Source organism: Poecile atricapillus, chromosome 2 (assembly GCF_030490865.1).
Source record: "Poecile atricapillus isolate bPoeAtr1 chromosome 2, bPoeAtr1.hap1, whole genome shotgun sequence".
NCBI lineage: Eukaryota > Metazoa > Chordata > Aves > Passeriformes > Paridae > Poecile > Poecile atricapillus.
Window position 1 is genome coordinate 88,142,100 of NC_081250.1, and position 24,622 is coordinate 88,166,721.

General features: G+C 38.4%; 1 protein-coding gene across 2 annotated transcripts in view; it reads right to left on the minus strand.

The window, feature by feature from the left end:
* Positions 1-24,378, minus strand: part of TMEM245 (transmembrane protein 245) — an 83,928-nt gene extending 59,550 nt beyond the window's left edge. The window contains exons 1-6 of one of the 2 annotated variants that reach the window (XM_058831205.1): positions 23,829-24,378; positions 14,300-14,417; positions 13,050-13,151; positions 12,049-12,156; positions 6,863-7,087; positions 2,645-2,814 (exon numbers count right to left, since the gene is read on the minus strand). In XM_058831205.1, coding sequence (XP_058687188.1) covers positions 2,645-2,814; positions 6,863-7,087; positions 12,049-12,156; positions 13,050-13,151; positions 14,300-14,417; positions 23,829-24,287 — 1,182 coding nt within the window. In that variant the 5' untranslated portion in view covers positions 24,288-24,378. The remainder of the gene's footprint in view (positions 1-2,644; positions 2,815-6,862; positions 7,088-12,048; positions 12,157-13,049; positions 13,152-14,299; positions 14,418-23,828) is intronic. The other variant, XM_058831203.1, reaches the window with a different exon arrangement.
* Positions 24,379-24,622: the final 244 nt, after the last annotated feature.

The window sequence follows — 24,622 nt, forward strand, 5'->3', positions numbered from 1 at the left end:
CATGAGGTAAATGCACAGCCAAAGACTAAAGAATACAGTAATGGCATCCTATTTTTATAGTCCATATTTAAAGGAGACACATTCAGAAACAGACTGAATGAATAAAATGCAATGCCCTTTCTTTTCTCTTGGCCAGAATTTCTCTTCATTTCAAATTTCTCTGCACTCCCAGGATAACCAGGGGTAAATGAGAATTGTTAAAGAAGAGAAGCAGTTCTATTCTTGATGGTTTTGTTTAAAAACAGATATAATCAGTAAAGTTCAGATTTGCATGCATGAGCACTACCCACCCATTTCTCACCGTGGGTTATTCTCCAGACTATCTACATTAGCCTCCTAAAATTTGTTTGGGAAAAAGACATGCCACTCTAAGATATGTTCCTCATTCTTACTACATTTCACTCAAATCTGGAACTATATCCTAATTGGGCATGCCATGTTTTCCAGCCCAAATAGTACCATTAAGTATTTGTGTGAAACAGACCTTGTTAATGGCTTCTTGTTCTTAGCTAAGAGTCCAAATTCATCTTGATGCTAAGATTCCGTTTCCAATTAGCTTAGCATACCAACAAAAAAACCAAACCAAACAAAAACCCTAAGCAGATTAATCTCCCATGAAAATAAGCTAAAAACGAAATATTAAAAACTAAACTTCTATTTGCAAAGGAAATGATCCCTCAGTCTTGGTTTCTCACGCACACCCATAAAAGGTAAGCCGTAACAATTTACTCCCCAAATTTCTATTTTGTGTTAGCGTTATTTTTTACTTCCTCTTCAACAGTGCCTATGACGTCAAAATATTCAGTAATCCAACTTAAAAAAATCTTGCAAGGATGTAATTTTTGCTCATCTTGCCCTTTCCATACAAAAAATGTCAAATGCCAATAGTCTGTGGTATTGCTTCCCAAATTCTGAGATACTATGCATCCATCATCCTACAATACACAGAAAAAGCACAGCCAACAGAACTAAAAATATATGGAATTATTAATGTGATAAGTATCGGAAAACTACATATAATCCCAGCCACCCATGATAAATGCTGGCTGAAACAGAATTAGAATAGGCACCAATGAGGACAACAGAATCATGTAGATTATCAAGTGCTCTTCTTGTAATGTCTGGGAAAGCTTAAACTGCTTTAATACACAGAGTGCAGACTCTGGAGGAATACAGCTGTCATCTAAAAAATGGAGGGGTGAAGGGAGATGGGGAAATGAGTTGGCCAACACTGTTCTTTTGCTTAGACAAAAACAACATGTAAATAAACTGACCTTAAGTACATTTAAGCTGAAGAGAGGTTCTGCTGCACATTAAAGCCCTACCATCTTTAAGGAGAAAAGACTTGTGAAATTAGGAAGGATACTGTATCATACAGTTACGCAATACAAGGATACCAAACTTGACAACTCATGAAACAACAATACATTCAACATTGAGTCTAAAGAGTCTTCTTCTTACAGAACAAAATCCTTTTATAAAAGCTTTGTATAACATAAGCTCTTATCCCCACGTTAGTAATTTTCACTTTCCCTGGAAGACCACTTTATTGTGTTTATAGCTGTATAATGAAAGGCTTTCCCTTTTTCAAATTCTTCCTCAATGAACCCTGTGAAATTATTACTTTTCTCCCTAGAGTCATTTAATGCTTTTGATGATCTTTTGTCATCCATTCAACCATTGGATCCCGGCTTAAGTTCCTCCCTCTCCTGTAGGAATTCAGAGCTATAAACTGTAAGACCAACCTGCCAAGATACAGATGCTCTGATGTATCAGGGTACTTACAGAATTCAGGGTTCAGCTCTTCAGTTACAGAAGTCCTAAGATAATGGCTTTTTCCAGAGCAGAAAATACTTCAGCAACATAGTTACAGAAAGCACATTCTTACACATCTATAGTGCCCTATAGTGCCATAGCTTTTACAAACAAAATAATCTGTATACATGAAAACTTTTAATTCTTAATGAAAGAAACTTTATATATTTTCTGGAGTTTTCCAACTACACTATTTGCAATGCAAATGTAGGCATTTGCATTCCCATGCATAGTTTGCATGGGGAAGAAGGGAGGGGAACACAGAAGCCTTACTCTATGGCATTTCCCAAATACTTTATCCCACATATTTCTTCACTTACAGAGCGAACTCATTTTTGTATCACCACACTTCTCTGTACAACAACTTTGCTTCCACACATTACAGACAAGTATGTCTGAACTAACTTGGGCCCTACTTACCAAACACAATGGTCTGATTTTTAATTAGATTTTCACATAAGTAGGAACATCTTATCCTTCAGACTAAAGCTCATTAGGTTTAAATTCAAAATCTTTGTAACCAGGTGAGGTGATTAAACCATGAAAACTTTGCCTTACTCAGATAAGGAACCTTATAAAGCTCAACACTTTAAAAGTGACTTCTGTCAAGGTTTGCATGCAACCATTCAACAAATTCAAATGTGCACTTAAGTGTGAATAGTGACAGAAGAGACATAATCTAAAATACACCATAAAACAGTTACAGTTTTACGTGAAAGACATATCTCCATTAGTGACAGACATTTATTTTAGAATTAAAGCATCTCATATATGGTGAACAGAGAATAAAACAAGCTTTCAAGTTGCTTAAGGAAGTAAGTAGAAATACCTTACTGTCAAGCTTTAGCATAACACTTCCAAGTCCTCTGATGGGCCGTGGAGCAAGAGCTTCCTGACGTTCCTTGACAAAATTCTCAACAAGCTGCCACCAACTTTTGCAGTGCTTTGCCATGAACTTCAAAACTCCAAAATGAACCACGAATTTTTTAAGAGCCCAAACTGTAACCACAAGAAGGAAATTAAATATCAGAGATTTCAGAGGAGCACCACAAGACTACTTACCTATTATATTCTGGAAGATTGATGAAAAAGAAAGGAAAATACTCTTATTTCCCATAAAAAACTTCTGGAATTTTCCATTGGTTTTAGTACTAATCTCCTCACTGGCTTTGCAGCTGCGCTTATCCACATGGAACTTAGATGACAGCAAAAGAAAAGTGACTGCACACTACCCAATAATGCAGCTAACAGACTTGAGTAAGGCCTGGGATAAGATGCCACTCCATGATTCCAGTACAGTGGATTTAATACATATCCACACACACACCCCATACCAAATGACTTCACATAAGGTACCACAATCAGAACTTCACAAATAAAAGAAAATTTTCAGCCTAAATTCTTAAGTGTTAGGCCTTCTAAGTTGTTAAAGTGTATCTTTCCTTCAAGAACTGACACCACATCACAAAGAATTCCACAGCAAGAAGCATCTATATAAATCTTCTTTTCAAATAGTACTGATAGATTTTGCTTTTAAATGTTAAAAAAGATATTTGAGAGTAGCATTTATCTTGGCAACACAGGACAATGAACTTCCTGTCACTACAAATAACTTTATTTTTAGATTTTTTTTTTATTGTGACTATTCTCCAAACCAGATTCTTTACTTGCTGCCATACATGAGCTCCACAACAGCTGGCAGAACATCACTTCCTCATCAAAAATTCACATCATGTTTCTACTTGGAGACATGAAAAACGGCACACACAGCCAAAAAGGTTAACTTTAGTGCCTACAGGGCATTTATCCAAGTTCCACAAGAGCTTATTCTCTGCCAGCCAGACGTGTAATAGTTTATGTTCTTGGCCTTGCTTTGGAGAGCCAATGCAACAATTTGCTGACGTTTATTCATTTACCCTCTGGCACCACCATGTGGCAAATATGGGATTTCATGTCTTGAAGAAACAGAATAATCCAGTAATTTCTCTAATAAAATGAGTAGCAAACATACAAAAAAGGAGGAAATAAAGTGCGAGTAACAGCACTGAACTTAAAGACTGAAGTTTCGCATGACAAAACGCAGCTCATGGTCACAATACAAACTGCTGCCCAGTAAAGCCTGGCATGCTTCCATTTTATACAGTGAACAACATACCTCAAATAGCATTCTAATATTCCACTATTATTTAAGAGTAAGTGCTTACACAGTATCTTCTAAAATAAATGACTGTACACTCATTGCAAAGGAGGTGCTGAAGTCAATCAAACAGATGTAATTATATTAAGTTAAAAAGAGACAAGAGATGAAAAGCTAAAGGACTGTTATCAGAAAGCAGTGAGCAAAACAAGAAAAATTCTGCATAATAACAAATTCCAAACATCTGTAGGAAGGAGAAAATTACCTGAAGACAATCATATAAAAATAAAATAAAATAAAATAAAAGGATACAACAGGACAAAGAAGTAAATGAAAGATCTTAAAAATAGACAGTAACAGGATTTCCAGGCTCAAATCACTGAACAAAATGCTAAAAGTGTTCCACGTGGTTCATTGCTAAGCTTTTCAATTCACAGCAGTTCTTTCACCTTTTCATTTTATGGTATAATTATGGTATAATTTTCCCACCCTCTACACAAAGCAACTTTAAAAGACCATTTCATTCCAACTGAAGTACAAATGCATTCAAGGAAAAATGTCAGTGGTACCAAGATGTTTCTAATAATCTAAATGCTACTTTGTATGAGTCCTCTTTACCAATATAAGGAACTCTGGTGAAATTAATACCTTTCTATTTAAGGTTTTGGGGAGGTTTTTGGAGTTTTTTACATACTAGAAGCATCCTCTTTAAGGTTCTTTAAGGTTGAGGAAGTGCCTCAAGTTGTTATTAGTCTCTTCAAACTTGAATCATTGCAAGGAAACTTGCTTTATTAGCCTTCCTATTTTCCTAGTATTTTTACTATTACCTCTCTTTTAGGCATGCAGATTATCATCACTCACCTTCTGACATTTAATGTAATCCACTGTTCAAAATTTGGCTCTGTTCATCATTATACTGCCTATGTGTAATATTTTCCTGATGATTCAGTTACATGCCTCAAAAAAGCACTTCACGGCCCAGTGTCACTGCTAAGGTAACAGTCACAAATATTCCCAAAAGTAATTTCTCTTCTGGCATGAGTTTATTGTTTGGGTAGTTATTTTAGACCTAATGACTGTCAAGAGCAGTATTCATCTGTGTCATTTATAGATGTGCACTTTAATCTAGACTTGTGTGGCTCGAGCTTAAAACCATTCACTGCTGTCTAACTGTAAAACTACTGCTTCCCTTTCTCCTCACAATTAGGTGTTTCTGAAGAGTGGTCAAGTTACTCCTTGACTTTTCAATGAACTAGCCACATAAGCTCTGCTTCTAATTAGTCTATAATTTATTTTCTAATTCTTTTTTCACTTGTGATTGCCATCTCCCATGACACCCATACAACCAAAACTGGGAAGTTCATTCTGTAATAACTATACTGGAACTAAACAAAGGTCAAACCCCTCTCTGCTCTTACCCTGCATTCAGCTATTTATATGTCTTGCCATCACATTACCCTTTAGCTGCTGCCACAGTGCCACAGCCAAAGGTGCAGCTGTTCTTTTCTCCATGCCTCAGAGTTCACAGCACTTCAAATCTTTAAGTATGACCCCAAGTCACAAATTCCAGATGGTTTAGAGTAGCTTTGTGTACTGTGCACAGATCTCAGGGTTTTGGTAGCAGGGTGGCCTGTTGGGGGACCTCCATGGGAAGAGACCCCAAGAGTTGCCTTGTGCCAGACATAGTTCCAGGTGGCTTTGCAACAGATCCATCACTGAGCGAAGCTGAGCCCACCAGGCAGGGCTGTGGTGCTTCAGTGGAAATCTTTCTAAGGAAGGGCAGAAATCCCTGGGCAGGGAGAAGAGGAAGGAACACAGAAAAAGTGACTAGAGAGGAAAAAAGAACAGAGGGATGAAGAGAGGTAATGAAAAGGCCAGGGAAGCAGAAGTGTTCCACAGTGGAGCAGGACCACCACTCCATGGCAGCCTACAAAGGACCCATGCTGGAGCAGGTACACACACCTCTTGAGGGACCGTGGCCTAGGGATAAGGAAAATGCCGAGCCCATACCTCCCTAGGTAGGGATGAAGGAATGAAGTTCATGGATAAGCCCACATTAAAACACTGGGAGAATGATTGGTTTTGAGGGTATCTGGCCACTAGTTGGGGCCAACCCACCACACTTAGCAAAAAAGAAAATAGCTACATTCAAGTAGCTATTGATCCATACTAAAATGCTAACAAGTTGCATTTTAACTGAAGTTTAGAGAAAATCCAAGTAAACTAGGAAACTCACGTTCTTTACAGTAGAGGGATGGGAAGAAATGCCTTCCAGTTAATAGTAGCTCATACATACTCCTAGAGTTCCCATCTTCCCTTTTCACTCCCCCAAAAGAACAGAGGAAAAAGTGGCATCCAGTTTTAAAATAGTATCTTTCAATAGGTATTATAACTACTCCAATTCTTGCACCTGATATATAGAAGAGATGCATGTAGATGTGAAGCAACAAAGCTAATTAACCTCAGAGCTAAAATTGGAACCAAATTTATCTTGTGACTTGTCCACAGAGCCTAGCAACCCACTTTTTACAGAAATTAAAAGTTAACATGAGCTCTACTTTACAGCTGAATAACAGCTAAAATATTCTTCATTTATAGGTGCAAAAATATGAGAGAAATGACATCAGGAGGAAGAAAAACTAACTGGTCTAAACCAAAAGTATTGTTACTATGTAAGGTAAGGCACTGTATTATTTCAGGTAACTACAACAGTCAATAGACAAAGCAATTTAACAGAGCTGTCCACTATGTGGTAATAGACAGTGCACATCAATCATTTTTTAAGCTGTAGTTCATCTTGTCTTAACAAGTCCTGAAAAAGTTTTTATTTAAAACTCATACAAGCCTACAAGCCTGTCCGCCTATTTTATTTAACATGATGCCACACATTTCTAATAACTGGATTATTACCTGCAAAAGGCACTGGCAATAGTTGCACAATCCAAAAATTTAGCCAGATCTGAACAATGACAATCGCCCACACAAGAATAACAAAGTAAATATCACTAGTTTTCTTTTTTCTAAGAAAAGATCCAATCTCAGGTCTTTGTCTGTTCCCAGAAGATGATGAAGAGGAGGAGCTGAAAGATGATGAAGCTTGTGGAGGTCGAGGCTGATCACCTTCTGCTGTTGCTCCTAAAACCAACATATGCAAACAAAGAAGTCGAAATTACCACATTAATATTCACTACAAAATAGAATACATTCTCTTTTCCCAATTACCTCTTTTTTTCTTTGGAAGGTGGGGGTGAAGGAAGGGACAGCAGAGAAGGCTGTGTTTTTGTTGCTTGTTTTGGGTTGTTTTTTTTCTTTTAATTCCTCTAAAAGACTGAGACAGCCTTGGCACTGATCTGCATTTTCAAAACTAGAACGAGGCTGTGTAAACTTTCCCACATCCTGCATCACCGTGCCAAGCAGTGCTGAGAGGAGGAGAGATGTAAAGTTGCTACAGCCTCCAAGAGGGCTCCTGTCACTGCAGGTAAATTACTAGCCAAATATGTTTTATCAAAGAAGCATAAAACCATGAAAAACACTAAATATAACTAACTTCTAAAAGAAATCTGAAGTCTTAAAATAAATCTTCCACTTCTCTTTATATCAAGCACTCAAAAAGGAATCTTAGATTTGCTCAAAACTCATTTAAACAGAACAAAAAATATAGAGTATATATTGAAGAGAAAGCTTGTATCTTACAACTGTCTCACTACTACTTTTCCAGATCACTCACAACACAAACATAGCAGCACTCACACTGTCATCGTAAATTCCTTGCTCTGTGTAACAATTAGTAACATCAAGCACCAATTAGTGGATAACAAATTTTGTGAGTCTCTCACTCATAAGTTAGCAAACAAGAAATTAAATTCAAAAAAATGTAAACTGATGTGTTAAAGACCCTATACAGAAACAATGGTCTTTTCATGCAAAAATATTATATTCAAATTAAAATTCTTGGATGCAGAATATGGCAATTTATTTATTTATTTAATCTTTCAGTTGCTGGATGACACCAAATCCATCTCCAGCTACTCTATGTAAAATCTCTCCCTGAGAATACCAGCACTAATTTTTACTGAGGCTCTGTATTGTTGTCTAAATGCACACATTTCTCACACATCACTACTCAAGAAAAGTCTGCAGCCATAGTGGAGGAATGCACACACAGAGGAAAACCTGAAAATTTACTCCATGCTGAAGCATAAAAGGCAATTTAATATGCTGGTACATACCACACAGCTGGTAAACGATGAACACAGCTCTTTCACTGGACTTGTGTCACAGACACATCTTCTCCCATGAAGAAAAACTGCATAAAAACTGTACTACATACAACACACTACATGCACAGCAGTCAAACAACTTGTGTTCCACACACACATTTCTAGCTGCAGCAGGTCGCAAAAGCCATTTCTAGCCTAAGCTAAAATGTTCAAAAAGGCAAGACTCATTTGTCATACAGCAGCAGTAAGTGACAAACTGCATCCTCACACAGTGGATGAATACTTCTCTTTTGCTGCAGAAATCTGCAGTTCTAGAGGTAAGTGGAACTCCTTTTACAGCTTCGGAACACCTCTCCCACCACACCAAGACAACAGTGCAAATCGATTGATTCAGCTGGGATTGACACTGGGATGATGACAGAAACATCAGGTTGTTGCTGGTTATGTTTTTTGGTGGAACTTCAGAATATTCACAAAGGAACTATGGCATGCAACCTGAAAGAAGGAACTCTGCAAGCAGCTAAGCACAGCAGAAGCTTCAGCGGGGAAGGCTCTTGGCAAATCAATGTGTATCTCCATGGGATGATGGCCAGCCCTACTACACAAACTACAAACAATATTTTGGAAGGGGAGAGAAAAAGTTACCTGTAAACAGAAGTTTTCCTAAGAAGACAAAAATATTTTTGTCATATAGAAGAGGGCCTATGATTTCCCTGTACTTCTTGGTCTATATGTAATAAAGTAGAAGAGTACTAACAGAAACAAATGGATGCACTAAAGGAACACAAATTTGAAACCATAATAAAGAATATTGCCCTTCAATTTATTCAACACTTCTTGCTGTTTTGCTTCTTATGTTGGAGCAAAGCAAAGAACGCTAAAGTTCTATAAAATACAACAAGCAAAAACTCAAATATGTATCAAACAAAAGGAAGCACTAAAAGCCAAAACAGAATGATTAGCTGAAGTCTATGCCTAAGATTAAAGTTATACAATATATTTTGCCCACAAGCTCCATAGCAGAGTCACCTTTAGGAAATAAAAAAGAACATTTCTTCTTTAACTAAAGAACAATTTGACTGAAAGATTTTTGCAATGAAGAAAGATTTAATTAAGTAACAGCAACAGTAATGTTAAAAGCAGTAACAATTAAACAGCCTGATTTCTTACAGATTCCCTGTAAGCAGACTGTACACAGAACACAAAACAGATAGGGACAGAGATGAGTGGGTAAAAAAGGAAAAAAAAGGGACAAAAAAAAGAGAAAAACCAAAAGGAAAAAACAAATGGAAAAAAGGAAGAAAAAAAGTAAAAAAGGGGGGAAAAATGAAAAAAAAAAAAAGAAAACCTTCTAGGAGATCCCAAGGAAACACAGCTTTTTCAGAATGCAGCTCTCCAGCGCTTTTAACAAAATTAAATTGTCCCTACCCAGTATTCTCCTCATAATAAACACAGGTCTGCATCAGAACTGCCATTTAGATGACTCTCATTAACCATCTCACAAAGATGATCCACCCAGAAAAGAACCAAAATTGCAAATGAAAAGTCACCTTCTTCCGGCAAGATATGCTCTGCAAACCAAGGCGTGAGCGCCTTGTCAACACAAACAGAAAAAAAGAACTGTCAGTACAGTGATTTTGAGTAACTTCAGTTTCTGTAAAATCCCAATTAGTGGGCTTCATGATATTTTGAGAGCATGAAAAACACCTTTCAATCTTCCAGCTAATGAAGGTATGATAGTCTAAACAGATAGCACAATACTCAGAAAAAATTCTAGCAAAATCAGAATGAATGGTACTTCTTTGAACAACAAAAAAAAACCGAGCAAATTTTCCAGGCTCTTATTAAGACCTGTTCTTTTCATTACACAGTATGTTCTCTGTCACATCAATTTATTGTTGTCACAGAATTTTGAATTATTCTCCTCCCCAGAGAGAAGACAAAGAAACAGCAACCCAAACAGAAAGGCAGGTGTCTGTAGCTCTATAAAGGGAATAAGTTAGGAAAACATTCATTTTATTACTATTAATGCAGAAGTCCTCAGAACACGACGAGAAGGTACCCCTTCATGAAGAACCACATCTTTCTGTAATTTCACGTGAAAAATATTTCTTATGCTTTTTTCTAATAAAACAAAGAAGTGAGGGCAAAAGAGAACCTGAGTGTCATGACACCATTTAAGGATTTTAGTATCTATCATATTTAAAGCCAACAAGACAACAGAATCTTGTCTACAAAGTACTGCAGTGGTATCTGCTTCAGAAATTGCAGATTTTTAATTTGCTGTACACACTGGAAACTCTTGAAAGACCAGGAAGGACCACTTAAGACCACAAGAACTGGTATCATTAAACTCCTCACTCCCAGTACTAAATACCAGTATTCAACAATAAAATGTGGAAAAACATGAGTGTTCAGAAAAAAAATATAAAATCAACAAAGCTTATATCCCCTCGTGGTCTTTTCATAAACAATTTTAAGCCTGGTTATTCTGTAATGGATTTAATACAGTGTCAGGAAAACCAAAAAAGCTCTAAGTTCTGAAGCCTGTGAGTAAAACTTTTTGCTGTATGTTTCATCATCATTCACTAAAGATCCAAACCAAAGATGGCCAAAATTATGCTTAATATATCACAGAACAGAATACTAATTTTTACCAGATTGTTGGAAAATTATTTTAACTGTTGATAGGAGTTAAAAGAAAACTTTCATTTTTTTTTTCTGCTGTGAAGGTAAACAACTGAATTCACAAGACAAAAAAAACCCTTATCTGGTTAGCTGTTTCAAGAGAAGTAAAAAAAACCCACAAAAGATATATATTACACCTTTGAAAAACTGAAAACAGAAAGAAAACTGTCTTAAAGAAGTGAAAAACTAAGAATCAGTAAGTTAAAGAAAATAGCAACAAAAGAACACAACCACTTACATAGCCCATTTTTGAGCATCTGTTACTTTTCCAGACTTCAAAATTCAGCTAAAAAAAAGTATTTCTCATTTCCAAAATTAAAGATTAGACACAGAAACACAGGAGAACTGTCACCATAATGCTCTGATCTCAAATTTCAGGACATAATTCCATAGGCTTCTGTGTTTGTACTGATTATAGTCATGTGAAACATATAAAAAAAGATAAGAGTAAGTTGTTTAAAGGTGCCATTTTTAGATTTAAAAACTACATTTGGGAAGTTCACATTCTGTCAGGCTGAATGATATGTTTGGTTTATGGATGAAAATTTTAAATTTCCAGAGATCTCAGTAATAGCTTAATTTTCTAGTATCACATTTCATCAAAGACCTACCCAAAAAAAAGAAGATGGTAAAGTTCAAAATCAGTGATGGATGTCTAAACACTTTATCTGAACCCTTTTAAGCCAATTGTGCTATTCCAAGTGAAAGTATCATGTGAGTCAAGTAAATTCACTATAGGAAGGACTTTGAGTGTGCCATATTTAAAGTGGTGGGGTTTTTTATCACTGCAATTTACAGAAAAATTCCTGCAGTCTGTCTGTACCTGGTCCCGAAATCCAGCTATGGAACATAAAACTGCCAACAAATCAAAAGGCTAGGAAAATTAAAATAATTATCAACGAAGAACAGGGAAAAAACCATAGCTTCATTCTAAAAAAACCCACAAAACAACAATAAATCCTTCTAATCAGGCCTTCAACAGTCACATAAACTACCCTTTGCTAAACAGCTTTTATACTTGCATCTTCTCAACATGTTTTTTTTAAATAGATAAACCCAATTCACAATTTGGACACAATTTTGAACAAAATGAAGAGGTTATGGACTATTCTGAATTTTTTTCTGAATTTCCTTCAGTTTCATGCCTTTAGAGCAAATTCAAATGTTTCTTACAGAGTATTCAGTCACCTGAGGGTTGGGAGGAATGTTCATTATTGGACTCATCTTCTGTCACTGAAATTGCCATGGCAATTGTTGAAGCAGCAATGGAAATCATCTGACCAGGAAGCTCTGCACCTGTAAAATATATATGCGTAAGTATGTAACAAAAAGCTTAAGTCTCAAAATGTTTTATTTGGTGTTAGCTGTCAGGCAACAGAATTTATATGGACAGACACCGTTAGTGTTTAGTATGTATTATATGTAGTCAATATGACCAAACAGGAATGAGTGCTATTAATTTTAGTATTACAATACACCTGCTGCAGCCAAAACTCAAAACCAGTTATTTGTTTAGTGCTTTTCTTGATAATGTATTGCTACCAACCAACACATTCACAGTTGCTGGCAGTCTGATTATTAAAAAAAAATTTATACCAATTAATCAACCTTACTAACCAACTAAAACAGCCAGGCAGGAAAAAGGTTTCCTTCATCAGGAATATACAATGCCTTTGTTTTTTTCAAAACTCACTTGCAACAGGAAAAACTATTCTTCTCAAAATCTCAACACAAAACATATTTTTAACAAATTGTTTTAAAAACAAATGACTGGATATTGGAAACTTGCTGGAAGAAATTGTCTTGGTTTCTCTCATACCCAGTACAACAGGATCTACTAAACCCACACCGCTCATTTCTTTCTAAATTAGCCTCAGATTTCAAATGTCATTGGCTACCCTCATGCTTGGAACTACATATTGAAATCTATGAACTCAAGGAATTTGGCTAAATAATGAGTTGCTACTTTACCCTGGAAAAGAAACATCAGTCCACTGCAGTAATCTTCGGTAAAGAATCCAAGCTTCACTTCAGCATGATTAAACCACATTACAACACACTGAACATCCTAGAGTAAATTCTTGCAATCCATATGCTACTGAATTTACAGGGATACAGTCCAGATTATTTCACATGACTTAAGTGATCTTTTGCCTCCAACAATAAAAGAAACGGTGACTTCTCCTTACCAGAAGACTCCTTTCCATTCTGCTGTTCATGCAACATGCCTACTGTCATCAGAACAACTATAACCAGAAATACAGGAATTCTCCAGGAACCTGCCACAGAAGCTGAAAGATACAGTATTGGGATTTTTTTTACAAGAAAAATGACACTATTAACAAACACTACATTTAGCAAAACCAAGAAAGGCAGCACCATCAACCAAAAAACAAAGAAGTCATAAACAGGCTTTCTGCATTAAAGAAAAGGGAAAACAGAAAACAAACATGAACAAGTTTCTCAATGAACAAACCAAATTGTTAACTCTTCCAACTTCAGTGACAGTATGTTGATATAGAGAACCATTTTGAAAACAACATTCAAAATCACATGAAAATACACACAAAATTAAAGCATTTTCAATATCAGAGAAAAGTCAAGCTCCCCCCAGAAGTGTGCATTTATGTTAGGTCTCCACTGAAAGGGATTTTTCTTGAATTTTCCCTATTCAGCCTGTACTTCCAGTAAATACAAGACTCTCAAAATTTAAGCAAATGCAAAGCCACTACATACAGCTTAAACCTCAGGGAAGCATCCCCACATGGTCAGAACAACCCTTGAGATCTGCTGCTAAAGTAAATAATGAGGTACACTGTGAAACCTTCTATCATGGTAGTCTTATATTAATTGCATGATCCTTCCACCGCAAACTCTGAGAATCTATTATATTAAATGTGCAACCTAAGTCTAGAAGATAACTATAATCTTATATTTGTGTAAACAGATTATATAGATCACTGGCCAATGTATTTTATACTGGTGATATCATTATGATATGCTTGTTGTATACTGATAGAATTTATTTTTTTTTGCTTCTGTTACTACTATTAAATGCATTTTGCGTTTAATAGTATGTCTGACTTGGTTAATGGCGGGCTGTCAATAAAATATCACAAATTAAAGTCTAAAGACAGCCTCATGTGACCCCAGCCCTTCCTCACTGTCAAGAAGTACCTCGTCTGTGAACCAAATAAGAGAAAACCATGAGAAGTACAAATTAGGCATGAGGAGTGGAAGGTATTGCTCAGCATCTTGATACCTTCCCATTCCCTACTTCAATGCTCCCTTCTGGACAGATGCAGCCAGGATGACTGAGCAGACAAAACAGTTTACATTTCACCTAAGACTCTGTTCCACAAATATAGCAGAAGAGCAAGCGGGGACCTCTGTTGACAGAACCCTCAGTTATCAGAATAGTAACGTTCTTGTTACTCACCTAAATGAAAGAGCAGCATAATCCAGACAGGAACAGACACTGCTTTTAAGTAACGTTCAGTGCTTATATTCCACTTGAATGAAACCATCAGCAAGTAACCAACTACCAGTGTCCATATCTTTAAGAAAAAGATACACAATACATCAAAAGAGAGCTCTACTGTACTCATGTATGTGTGTACACTCATGCACGCACCCGTAACTGCCATAGACAGAGAACTGAAGTCAGCTTGCAAATCTTTAAGAAGCCCACATTTCAGTTAATTATATGAGTTCATCAACAGCACCTGTGTGGCCACGGGGAGACCGAGCTGGCCAGCACAGCTGCACTCATTCCTGCACAGAACAGTTTGCCAGCTCCGGTGTTTCAGTCCAAAGAGAAAAAAGGGAGCTTAAGCCAAAGAAGTCATCAGGAAGCATAACAAAAACTGCTGTTTCTCCGTGGTGTTGGTTCACAAAACGCATGCCTTTATAGGATGTGTGACACATATTTCTTTCATTTTTTTAACTAAAAAAAGGAAGGATGGCAAGACGTCAGTGACAGTTTGGGTTTGCTGCTTCTAACTGCCTTCTACTACTCATCAGATAAATCACAATACAGATTTGCAGTTAAGAACCTTGAGATGATGAATTTGAACTTGAAAATGCTGAAAAGAAAGAAGAAGGAAGCAGAAACAGAAGAGGTAACAGGAGGTGAAAAGTTGCTACTCAGGAGAGAATGTGAAGTAAAAGTAGTATGAAAACCTGTAAAGATTAAAACCTAGTGTTTCATTCTTAAATAACTAAAGGTATTTCTGGCTCAAATTCAATGAACATTCCCTATCCATCACCATTTGAAGTACACCTTCAAATTTATACTTATAAATCCATAAATCCAAATGAAGTTTGAACAGAATTTCTATTAAGAGCATTTGCTGAATCAGACATCACTGTAAGAAGGAAGAATGCACAGAGAGAGACACGAAACAATAATTAGGCAAAACACACCAGAAGAGTTTTCACCTCTACTCTGCACTATACAACCCACGCTGAAAACGCAACAGTCCTTGTGAAAAGCAGGCTTGTGTGACTACTGCCACGTATCTAATTGCTGGAGAGGAAATCTTAGCTGTACTGAATTGAGCAGAAAAGCAGTTGATTGATGGTTCCTGATAACTTCAGAGGGAATGATCGCATCTGCAAGGTAATTTAAAATCACTTAAGATACATGAAAAAAGGTATACCTACCCTTTACACACTAATACTTCTCATCTAAGCAGATTGTTCCAACTTTTCACTTATCTCCAGTTCCGCATCAACAGAGCTCCATAATGCTTATGGCCAAGTGTGGACTCAAAATAAATGTCTAAAACTAACACAACCCATGGACACGAAGACTAAAGTCACAAACAAACAAATTTTTTTACCAGAAATGCACAGTAGCACTCCTTTAACAGCATAGGTTTGAAACATAAATTCACTTATAAGGCACTTTACAGCATAGCTCTAATTGTAAGAGATAACTCATCACAAAGATACTATCCTACTCCCTAACATCAGCTGCACACCATCTTCATATGATGAATGTTCCCGCTCCAAGCCAATTTTCCCTTTAGCTTTTAAATTTTATGATAAACTACAAACAGGAGACTCAGTACATTCACTAATTTAAGCTTTCTGTTTAAACACAAGCCAAAAGCAGGAGGCTAACAGGGTATAAGCCTATGTTTAACAGCCAACAAAGCAAAACACATTGCACTGCTTTTAGCCATGCATGTAACTAAACCTTATGGGGCTTAGATATTTAATAATTTTTTGTGTTTGAAGTTAAAATAATTAATCAGTTCCCTCTTCTAAAAGCTTAGCAAATGACCCAAGTAAAAGTATTTATTTCTACTGAATAGGGAAAAATAGCTTACTTTTAAGTAAACCAGTCACTGTTTCAGAGATAAACAATAACCTTCCTGAGGCCCTGTAAAAAGAACTGTGTAGTCAACTGGCTGGGGCAATCTGTTTAATTTCAGTGACACCATGGAATAATCAGGTCTTTATTGGTTAATATTATGGCCAAGCACATCCCTACACTGCAAGAACCAGTGCACAGGAACTAGGGTAGCCTACTTCCAACAATTCATAGCTGAAAACAACTGACAAAGCAAATTAACTTAAATTGACATGGACTAGGATTTCATCCCATACCAACTTGGCAACAGCATACTTTTTTTTTTTTCCTTAACCCTTTAAAAGCATGTTACATAATCCTTCCCATTGTTTTTCTGGATGGTATCCAAAGATTTTGGCTTGAAAAGCTTAGAGAATATTAACAGCCTCTCTACTATTATATGTCATTCTCAAGAACTGACATAATTGAAAAAAAAGAATGAAAGACTGTCTACTTTCACTAAAATTAAGCTATTGCAATTATTGCACTGAAACTGTGATTGATAAGATTCCATGCTAAGCCAAAATTATTGATTTGTAAGAGTGTACAGTTAACCAGGTAATTAATACATGCACTTCAGATTTTGCAGAATGCATTAACTATCATCAACTATTTATCAAGATGAAATCAGCCGCAGATGCCTAACTTTCACCACGTATTCTGAGATTTTAAATCACTACTCAATCACGATTATTATTCACAGACATGCACAACTTCCATATGTAACAACTTTGGGATAGTTTAATCCTGAAAACTGCCCTTTTTTCTTCCCCTGCCTTTGTTGTCTTAACAGACAGAAATCACCTCATTTTTCACAACTCCTCTGCATTTTGTAGCATCTCTCACAAACTGAACAATGTGCCGCTTTGCCTTTAGACATGTAAAACTGCCCACTTTTCTGAATAAATAATGCTAAGACCATAGAGTAGCTTCTTGGGATTTTAGCATTCATTTCTATATTAAAGTGGTAAAATTTAAGAGGCAGATTTAGAGGCGTCTAAGGCAACTATGAAGGGCTTCAGTTCTCTTTAAACTGCCAAGTGGAGACAAAATTACACCATAGAAAGATGCAGCTTTTATGTTAAACACAAGCATCTGCTTTAGTGATTTTTCTTTGAAATTTCAGTGCTGGAAAGTCAAGTATTTATCAGCATGAACTACCATCAACATTACTGAAAGTTTGCTTCCCCTTCCTGTTAAAGTTGAAGGATTTGAAAATCTGAGCCACTCTTTTGGCTTTGGCCTCATTTCTCAAGAACAAACTCTGACTACTCAGCTTTTGACAACACTTATACTGATTTATGTTAGAGAGTAAAATCTTTATTTACACAGTTCCCTCTTTTTTTCCTATCAACAAGTTAACCTCTGTGGAGAAGGTTTTGCAGATGAGTGCATTCAATAACTCACTACTACTGAAAGTGGCAATTCATTGTCTCCTAATGCCAGCTGGGCAGTCCCACCTCCTCTGCACAACAGCTTCAACATTCATCCAGCCAGCTCAAGCCCCCTAAGCTCATAAAAAACTACGTGTAATTCAGTTATAGCAAAACAGGCTCACAGAAATATGACAGGCACCAACAACAGAGCAAAAGAAGCATATGTCAGAAGTGGAATAAGCAAGAAGAGCTTCTTACTGCAGAAGATAGCAAAGCTGTTGGAATGATTTAGTCTTCCTTGGAATGTTGCCCCAACAACTCAACATCCAGCAGCAAATACATTTCCCACCTGCTTCATGTGCCTTCTCAGGCATATGGTGTGATTTATGAACCACCCCACAAACATAACATAACCCCATAAACACAACAGTGAAGACTGAGAAGATGAACCAACAGTTACTTCTTTTAATACATGCCCTGCCAACCTGCCAAAATTTTTCAGTTTTTAACAAGTCAGCACCTACAAAACTGAGTATCTGAACTCCTTCCTCTTCTAACTGCAGCTCTAGCCTCTCACCTGGCCATTTTGAAATGATTTTTTTTCACTGGCTGCTCCTTCCCTGATAGTTTTTCAGAATTTGGTTTATGTTTTGGTTTGTTTGAGGGATTTTAACTGAACTTTAAATTTAAAACTGTTTGATGGAACTACAGATCTAATTCAAATTGCTTTCTATTTTCCAGTCTCAGTGTTTTGAACAAGAACAAAAAAAAGGCCAAACTACCTCATCAGTTCCCTTTACCTTTAATATTTTAAAACAAAATTTTCATTTGGAAATAGAGATTTTCATTAGTTTTTCTCAAAATAAAAAAATCATTAAAAACATTGACCAAGCATTAACACGGCATTTTTGTAAACTTTTAAAACAGTGCTGCAGAGTAAAGATGGTTTAAAGAGGTGATCTTATGACACCAGTTTTCTACATCACCCTCCTCAGTGGTGACAAAGGACAATGAACCTACCACAAAAGCTGAGCAGAAGGGTGTTGGACTTGAAAAATGAAGCCAGAAAAGACATTAAATGCACTGCTAAAAGCTGTTTTCCTTTGAAAAATATCACAGTGTTTTCTTTATCTCCCTGTTCATTTGAAAATAGTTTTCTAAACAATATAAAATATAATGAGGCAGGTGATAAATTATGAAAATGTCATTTTGACTCCAGTTTCCAGAACCAAAATTAACATAGCTTAAGTGCATTTTCATTAGCACACAGGAGGAAACATCCCGTAATGTGCAGAGTCCGGCAGAATAAGAGTAACTGCCTGTCCTAGCATGGAGACAGCCTTTATCAAACATGTAAGAAAATACCCAAGCTCCAACTAATCATGCATGTAGGACTTATTTTTCAGGGCAAAGACAACCCCCTCCTTTCTTTACTTAGGAAGCCGTCATTTACCTAAAGCAGGTTCAAAGTGGACACAAATAAGTTATTCCTTGTCCAAAGGACTAGAACAGTGTGCCCATTCTGTTTCTTCTAGAACCCTCAAATGTGACATATATCCACGTTGGTATTTCTGGCATTAAAACATACAGACTACTAAACCAGATGAAACTGAAACATGGTGTTTAGTGAGATCACCCCTTTTTGAAGAGATGAAATTATGAACTTATAACTAGAACCCTGGGGCAGGGGGAAACTGACCCTCAAAATCAACACTGCCACACATGGGCTAAAAATGACTGTCAATGTATCCTGCGACATTTCCTACACTGAATTTAAGAAAAATAAACATTAAATCTAAGATATCCAGAAGACTGCACCAATAGATGTTGAAAATACCTCCCCTTTAGTTCATTTTTCCTGTCTTAATACAAAAGCTACTCATGAGAAACTTGAAATAAAAATGGTATTCAGAAATCAAATTTATCAAGATTCTCTTGCAAGAAGATGTTTCCCAGAGCACATCAAATTCATGTGGCTTCTCAGGCATATGGTATGCTGTATATGCATATATATGCATACATATATGTATGCTCTGCAGACAGAGCACCACTCCTCTGACATATTTCAAGGTAACACTTTTGCGAGAGATGGCTCTTCAACACACACAATTTCTTCACCTTCTTCTTTTGTTAATAGAGCAGAGTTATAATTTTGCTGGAGAGTGCCATAATGTTCATTCTTTTCAGAGGTGATGGAAAAAGAAACATCACTGTGTTCAATCAATACATATAAATACAAAAAAATAACTAATATTATGTAGCACATATCATTAGGCTTTAGGTTAGTGCCAGCTTTGAGACTGTAGTTCCTGCATATAAAACAGAACAAGCTCCTTAGCCTCTCCAAGAGAGCAATCTCACTGTAGGGTCTTCCAAAACTGAGGTTGGGTGTTGAAGTGAAAAACAACAGTAGAAAAGAAAACACTATCAACATCCCAGACTTCCCCTGCCTCTCCTCATCTTGTTTTCAAACAGGCCACATGTAGTCTCTATACAGTAGTTGGGTAGTTTATCTCTACCCAAGCAAAGTTGTGAAAACAAACCAAAAGCTGTGGTCTTGGTAAGATGTGTTTACAGTCAGTACTTGCCTTATGATTTACACCCCAGGATATCATAATGATAAAGGATTATAAACAGCAGAAAGAATGCTTAAGAGCTTGTTAAAATGTTTGTTTTGGTTTTGGGGGGTTTTTATGGTGGGCAAGTTTTAGAAACCTGCAAGCCTGCTCTAAGAAGAAAGGGAAGAAAAATAAAGCCCCCCAACCCTAAACCCTCAAAGAAATAGAAATTGTATGCACATTAAAAATCAGAACTGTGCCGTGCCCTTTCCTTCACTAGAAGAGAAACTGCCCCATCATGCGAACTTGATAAAACATAGATTTATTTTTTTTTCCCCCACAGCTGACATTCAATAGGACTGTGGAAGACAAATATCTCAGAGCATGGGACCCAAAGTGTTTGCCAGGAAGGATGCTTGCTTGGAAAATTTCAGTCTACAAGGGCTGCTTGGGGACTGCTGACATTTAGTGCCAACACAAACAAAGGTTTCCCTGGTGGATGTCTTTCACAGAATCCCTGATGGGAAGCAGACAGTACACCAGAAAAAATAGGTAACGTGTACTCAGACAATATTCCAATACAGCAGTCATGGCAATGGTAGGCAATGGTGTTTCCAGATGCGCCCAGCACCTGGGTAAGATTGATTAAGTGCTCTAACTGCTTGGAAACCCCCAGAACAACACCCTATACCTCATTATACCTAGTTATACCTAGTACAGTCAGAGACAAAAAAAATACACTGACACACACATGTGACTATGCAGTTGTGAGCCTGACCAATAACCTGCGACAAATCAAAGGACTGGCCAGAGAGAAAGATTTCAACAGCCCTGTAATCAAGTTCACTACAGAAAATTCTGCATCAAATTTAATTTACTAAGATGAACCTCAGAGCCAAAATAGAGCAGCTGTGTAATTCTTTGCATCTGCTGGGATCTACAAACAACCCATTTTCCAAATAAATATGAACATGTAAATTCTTCTTCTAAAAAAAAGAAGAAAATATAATGAATAGCTGGCATCGGATATATATTAGCCTTTTGCCTCTTCAAAGCAAAAGAAATTGGTTTTTAGATATAGTGCTGGTCCTAGGCGTAGCTCCTGCAAAACTAGTGAAATTGCTGCAGCCCAAAAGCATGTAGGACTGTATTCAGTCCACTATGGGACAAACGCCCATCCTTTCCAAGAAAAAAACTATAGGGAAAAACATTCCCCTTCCCTATAATATGAAATGCTGTTTGTGCAGGGCCCTCTGCATAAGAATTCTGCAAATAACCAAGAGAAGTCTGAAGCCAGAACAAGGAACTAATTTGGAATTTTTAACCATCCTCTAATTTAAGGCCCAGCAGCCAACCGCATTTTTTAAGCTATCTTCTTCAAAGATTATAAAGCCTGAAGGGAAAGAAAAGGAGACCATGGGAACATGATGCTTGTAGACCAGCCTAAGATCCTAAACTTGTTCTTCAAATGCAGTGTTTTGCAATCAGCTATCAAACAATCCAAACATGGAGGTACTCAAATTCCTGAACTGCAGGTGTGACTTAAGAACCTCAGATGGGAATACAGGCACTTCTGAATCTTGACTCATCAACGCCATGAATGGTTTTGCCAGATTTGAGGACAGTGAGACAGGAAAGCTCTTTAACATACTGGTGCCAAGATTCACCTTACCACGTCATTGTCACACGCAACTACTGCATTTGAAGAACTTTGTTTTTTCTAGAACTTAAGAGGAGAATTTCTGTCTCAGTATTAGTAGTAGATACCATAAAAATACCTTTAGTTACAGAATAACAAATCAGTATTCCAAATCCCCATAATTTTAACAATAGGCATCCACTCACTTCTCTAGTACAGGAGAGGGAATCAGAATGGGAGAAGACAATCATGCATACAGAAGGAACCATGGAGCATTCAGAGCCCAGAGACCAGTACAATGGAGAAACCAACTCTTAATATCCCAAATCCCTGTGCAGCTAACAAGCAGAACATAAGCATGCGAATAGAGTCCCGCAATATAACACGGCAATTAAAGGGCTTAAAAATGTTTAACTGAAGTTAAAACTGACACTATTAACTGATCCAGCTCAGGGCTCCTCAGCAGCATGGATAAAATTAAATTATCCTGTTACAGATCTGGCCAAGGCAAGCAACTGCAAAATTCAAAAACTGGACTAAGAAAACACCGCAAAGTGTACAGATGATGCCAGACCAAGTTGCAGTTATTCACAAAGGAAAGCCCACAATTTTTTCCTCCTAAAAAGCCCCAGAAAGAGACACAGACAGATTGCTTAGAAAGAAACTGGTTTGCTTAAGGAGATCTGTGATCAGTTACCTTGACACAAAGCCAAAATCTTCGCAAGAAACTCAAGTCTGAAGAGTTCTGGGAGCTTACTATGTTTTGTGCAGTTAAAATCCTACCACAGTTCAACAAACACAAGTGTTAAATCAGAAACACCAGTGCCAACCAGAAGGATCAGAGACTGCTAAACAAGGTTGCACTGAGCAGGCACAGATATCCAGCAGTGCATTACAGCCACAGTTATAAGTTCAAGTAAGTGCAGCTTCCTTCAGTACCCTTATATTTACACAGTATTAAGTACTGCTTAATTAACAAACTTTTAATAAAAATATGCCTTAACCAACTCAGTTAGTGCAGCAATATTACAGATTTATTAAAAATAAAGCAAAGAGGTTAGCGCAAAGTTCTTAAAAAAAAATCTTAAGCTTACCAAGCAAATTGTGTGGCAACAAGTCAAAGCTCCCCACTAGTACCAGGCCGTGCTTTAATTCTCCTACTACTCAGCTGAAAGTAAGCATGGTAGTATCTTGCCTCTTTCTAAAGAGAGAATGCATCTCTGTCTACGCAGTCCTAATTATACTTCTGAGGACAAAACGGACCAGGAACACATGTCCTCTGACATCTTCCAGCACCAAATAAAGTCAAGAAAATCTTTTCCTCCAGTGTTTACTTTCAAGAGGCTAAACATATTCTCCTGTCCATTCTATTCACACTAGAGGTAGTCTGTCAAAATATCCTCTGCCAGTCCATTCAGGAACACTGTTACCCAGGGAAAGGGCAGACTTTGATTGTTTAAAAAATAGAGCAGCTTTTGAAAAGTCTTTGACAATAAGAAATCTGAGTATGCTAGTTGCAAATCAGTATTTAACAAGAGTATAACTTACTGATCTTCTGATCTTTCACACATCCACTTGCTTCTGATATGTAGTACTTTTTGTATTTTCCGTTGCTATAACTAATGAAGTGTAGAAGAATTCTGCCAGAAGTTCTAACTATCCTACCCACTGAACGAAACACAGGGAAAAGTAGTTTACCAGGATTGTTACCACCAGTAACATCTGTAAGTGAAACAGCTTTACTTTTTAACGTTCAAATTGAGTTTGCACTGTTTGATACTCTGTAAAGAAAAAGAAAACCCTACACAGTACACTGACAAAAAAAAAGCCTTAAGGTGCCTTCCCTCACCCCGGGTCACTTGTGGAGTGCTGCTATTTCACAACACTTTAATACACACCTTTGTCCTCAACAAGCCTGGGTGTTTGCCCAAGAACTCGTCTGAATCACCTCTGACTTAACAGCATCTCCAGAAGCGGGGCATGCCTAAAGCGTGGCCGCGGAACACCGACACTCACTCACTCACTCACTCACTCACCCACTGGCTGCTGAAGTAGTCGAGCCCCTGGCAGATGATGCAGGCGGCCTGTGCCAGCAGCACCTGCACGCCCAGGGAGCTGCCCAGGCAGTAGAGCCCGTAGAGCAGCGGCCCCCCGGCGCCCAGCAGCAGCAGGAGCCGCCGCCGCCGCAGCACCTGCTCGCCCAGCGCCTCCACGCCGTAGTCGGCGAAGCAGATGGGCAGGAGGAGGGCGGCCAGCAGTACCGGGGTGCGGGAGCGGTGCAGGCGGCCGAGCCAGCGCCGCCCCAGCGCCGTCAGAGAGGTCTTGAAGGGGTGCAGGAAGGTGCCGCAGAGCACGGCCCAGAGCAGCGGCCGCAGGAACGCCTCCAGGATGAAGTACACGAGCACGGCGGCGCCGCAGCACAGCCCCGCGAACAGCAGCGCCCCGGTGTTGTAGAAGGCCTGCTTGATCGGCTTCTCCAGCCGCGGCAGCGACATCCCCGCCGCCCCGCCCGGGCCGCCCAGCGGCAGCCGCGGCACGGCCGCGCCGGGGGAGCCGCCCGCCCGCCGCTCGCGCGCCGGCGAGCCCGGAGGGGCCGCGGCGGGACCGGCGTCCGGAGCCGCGGCGGGACTTGCGTCCGGACCGGCGTCCGGAGCCGCGGCGGGACCGGCGTCCGGAGCCGCGGGCTCTGCGCTGTCAGCCATGGCGGACACGGGCGCGGCGGGCGCGGAGCGGGGCCGGGGCTGCCGGGGCGGTCGTGCCCGAGGGCGCGTAGGAGCCCCGGGCAGTAGTGTCGCCGCCGCCGCGCGGCTCCGGGCGTGCGCCCAGCCCG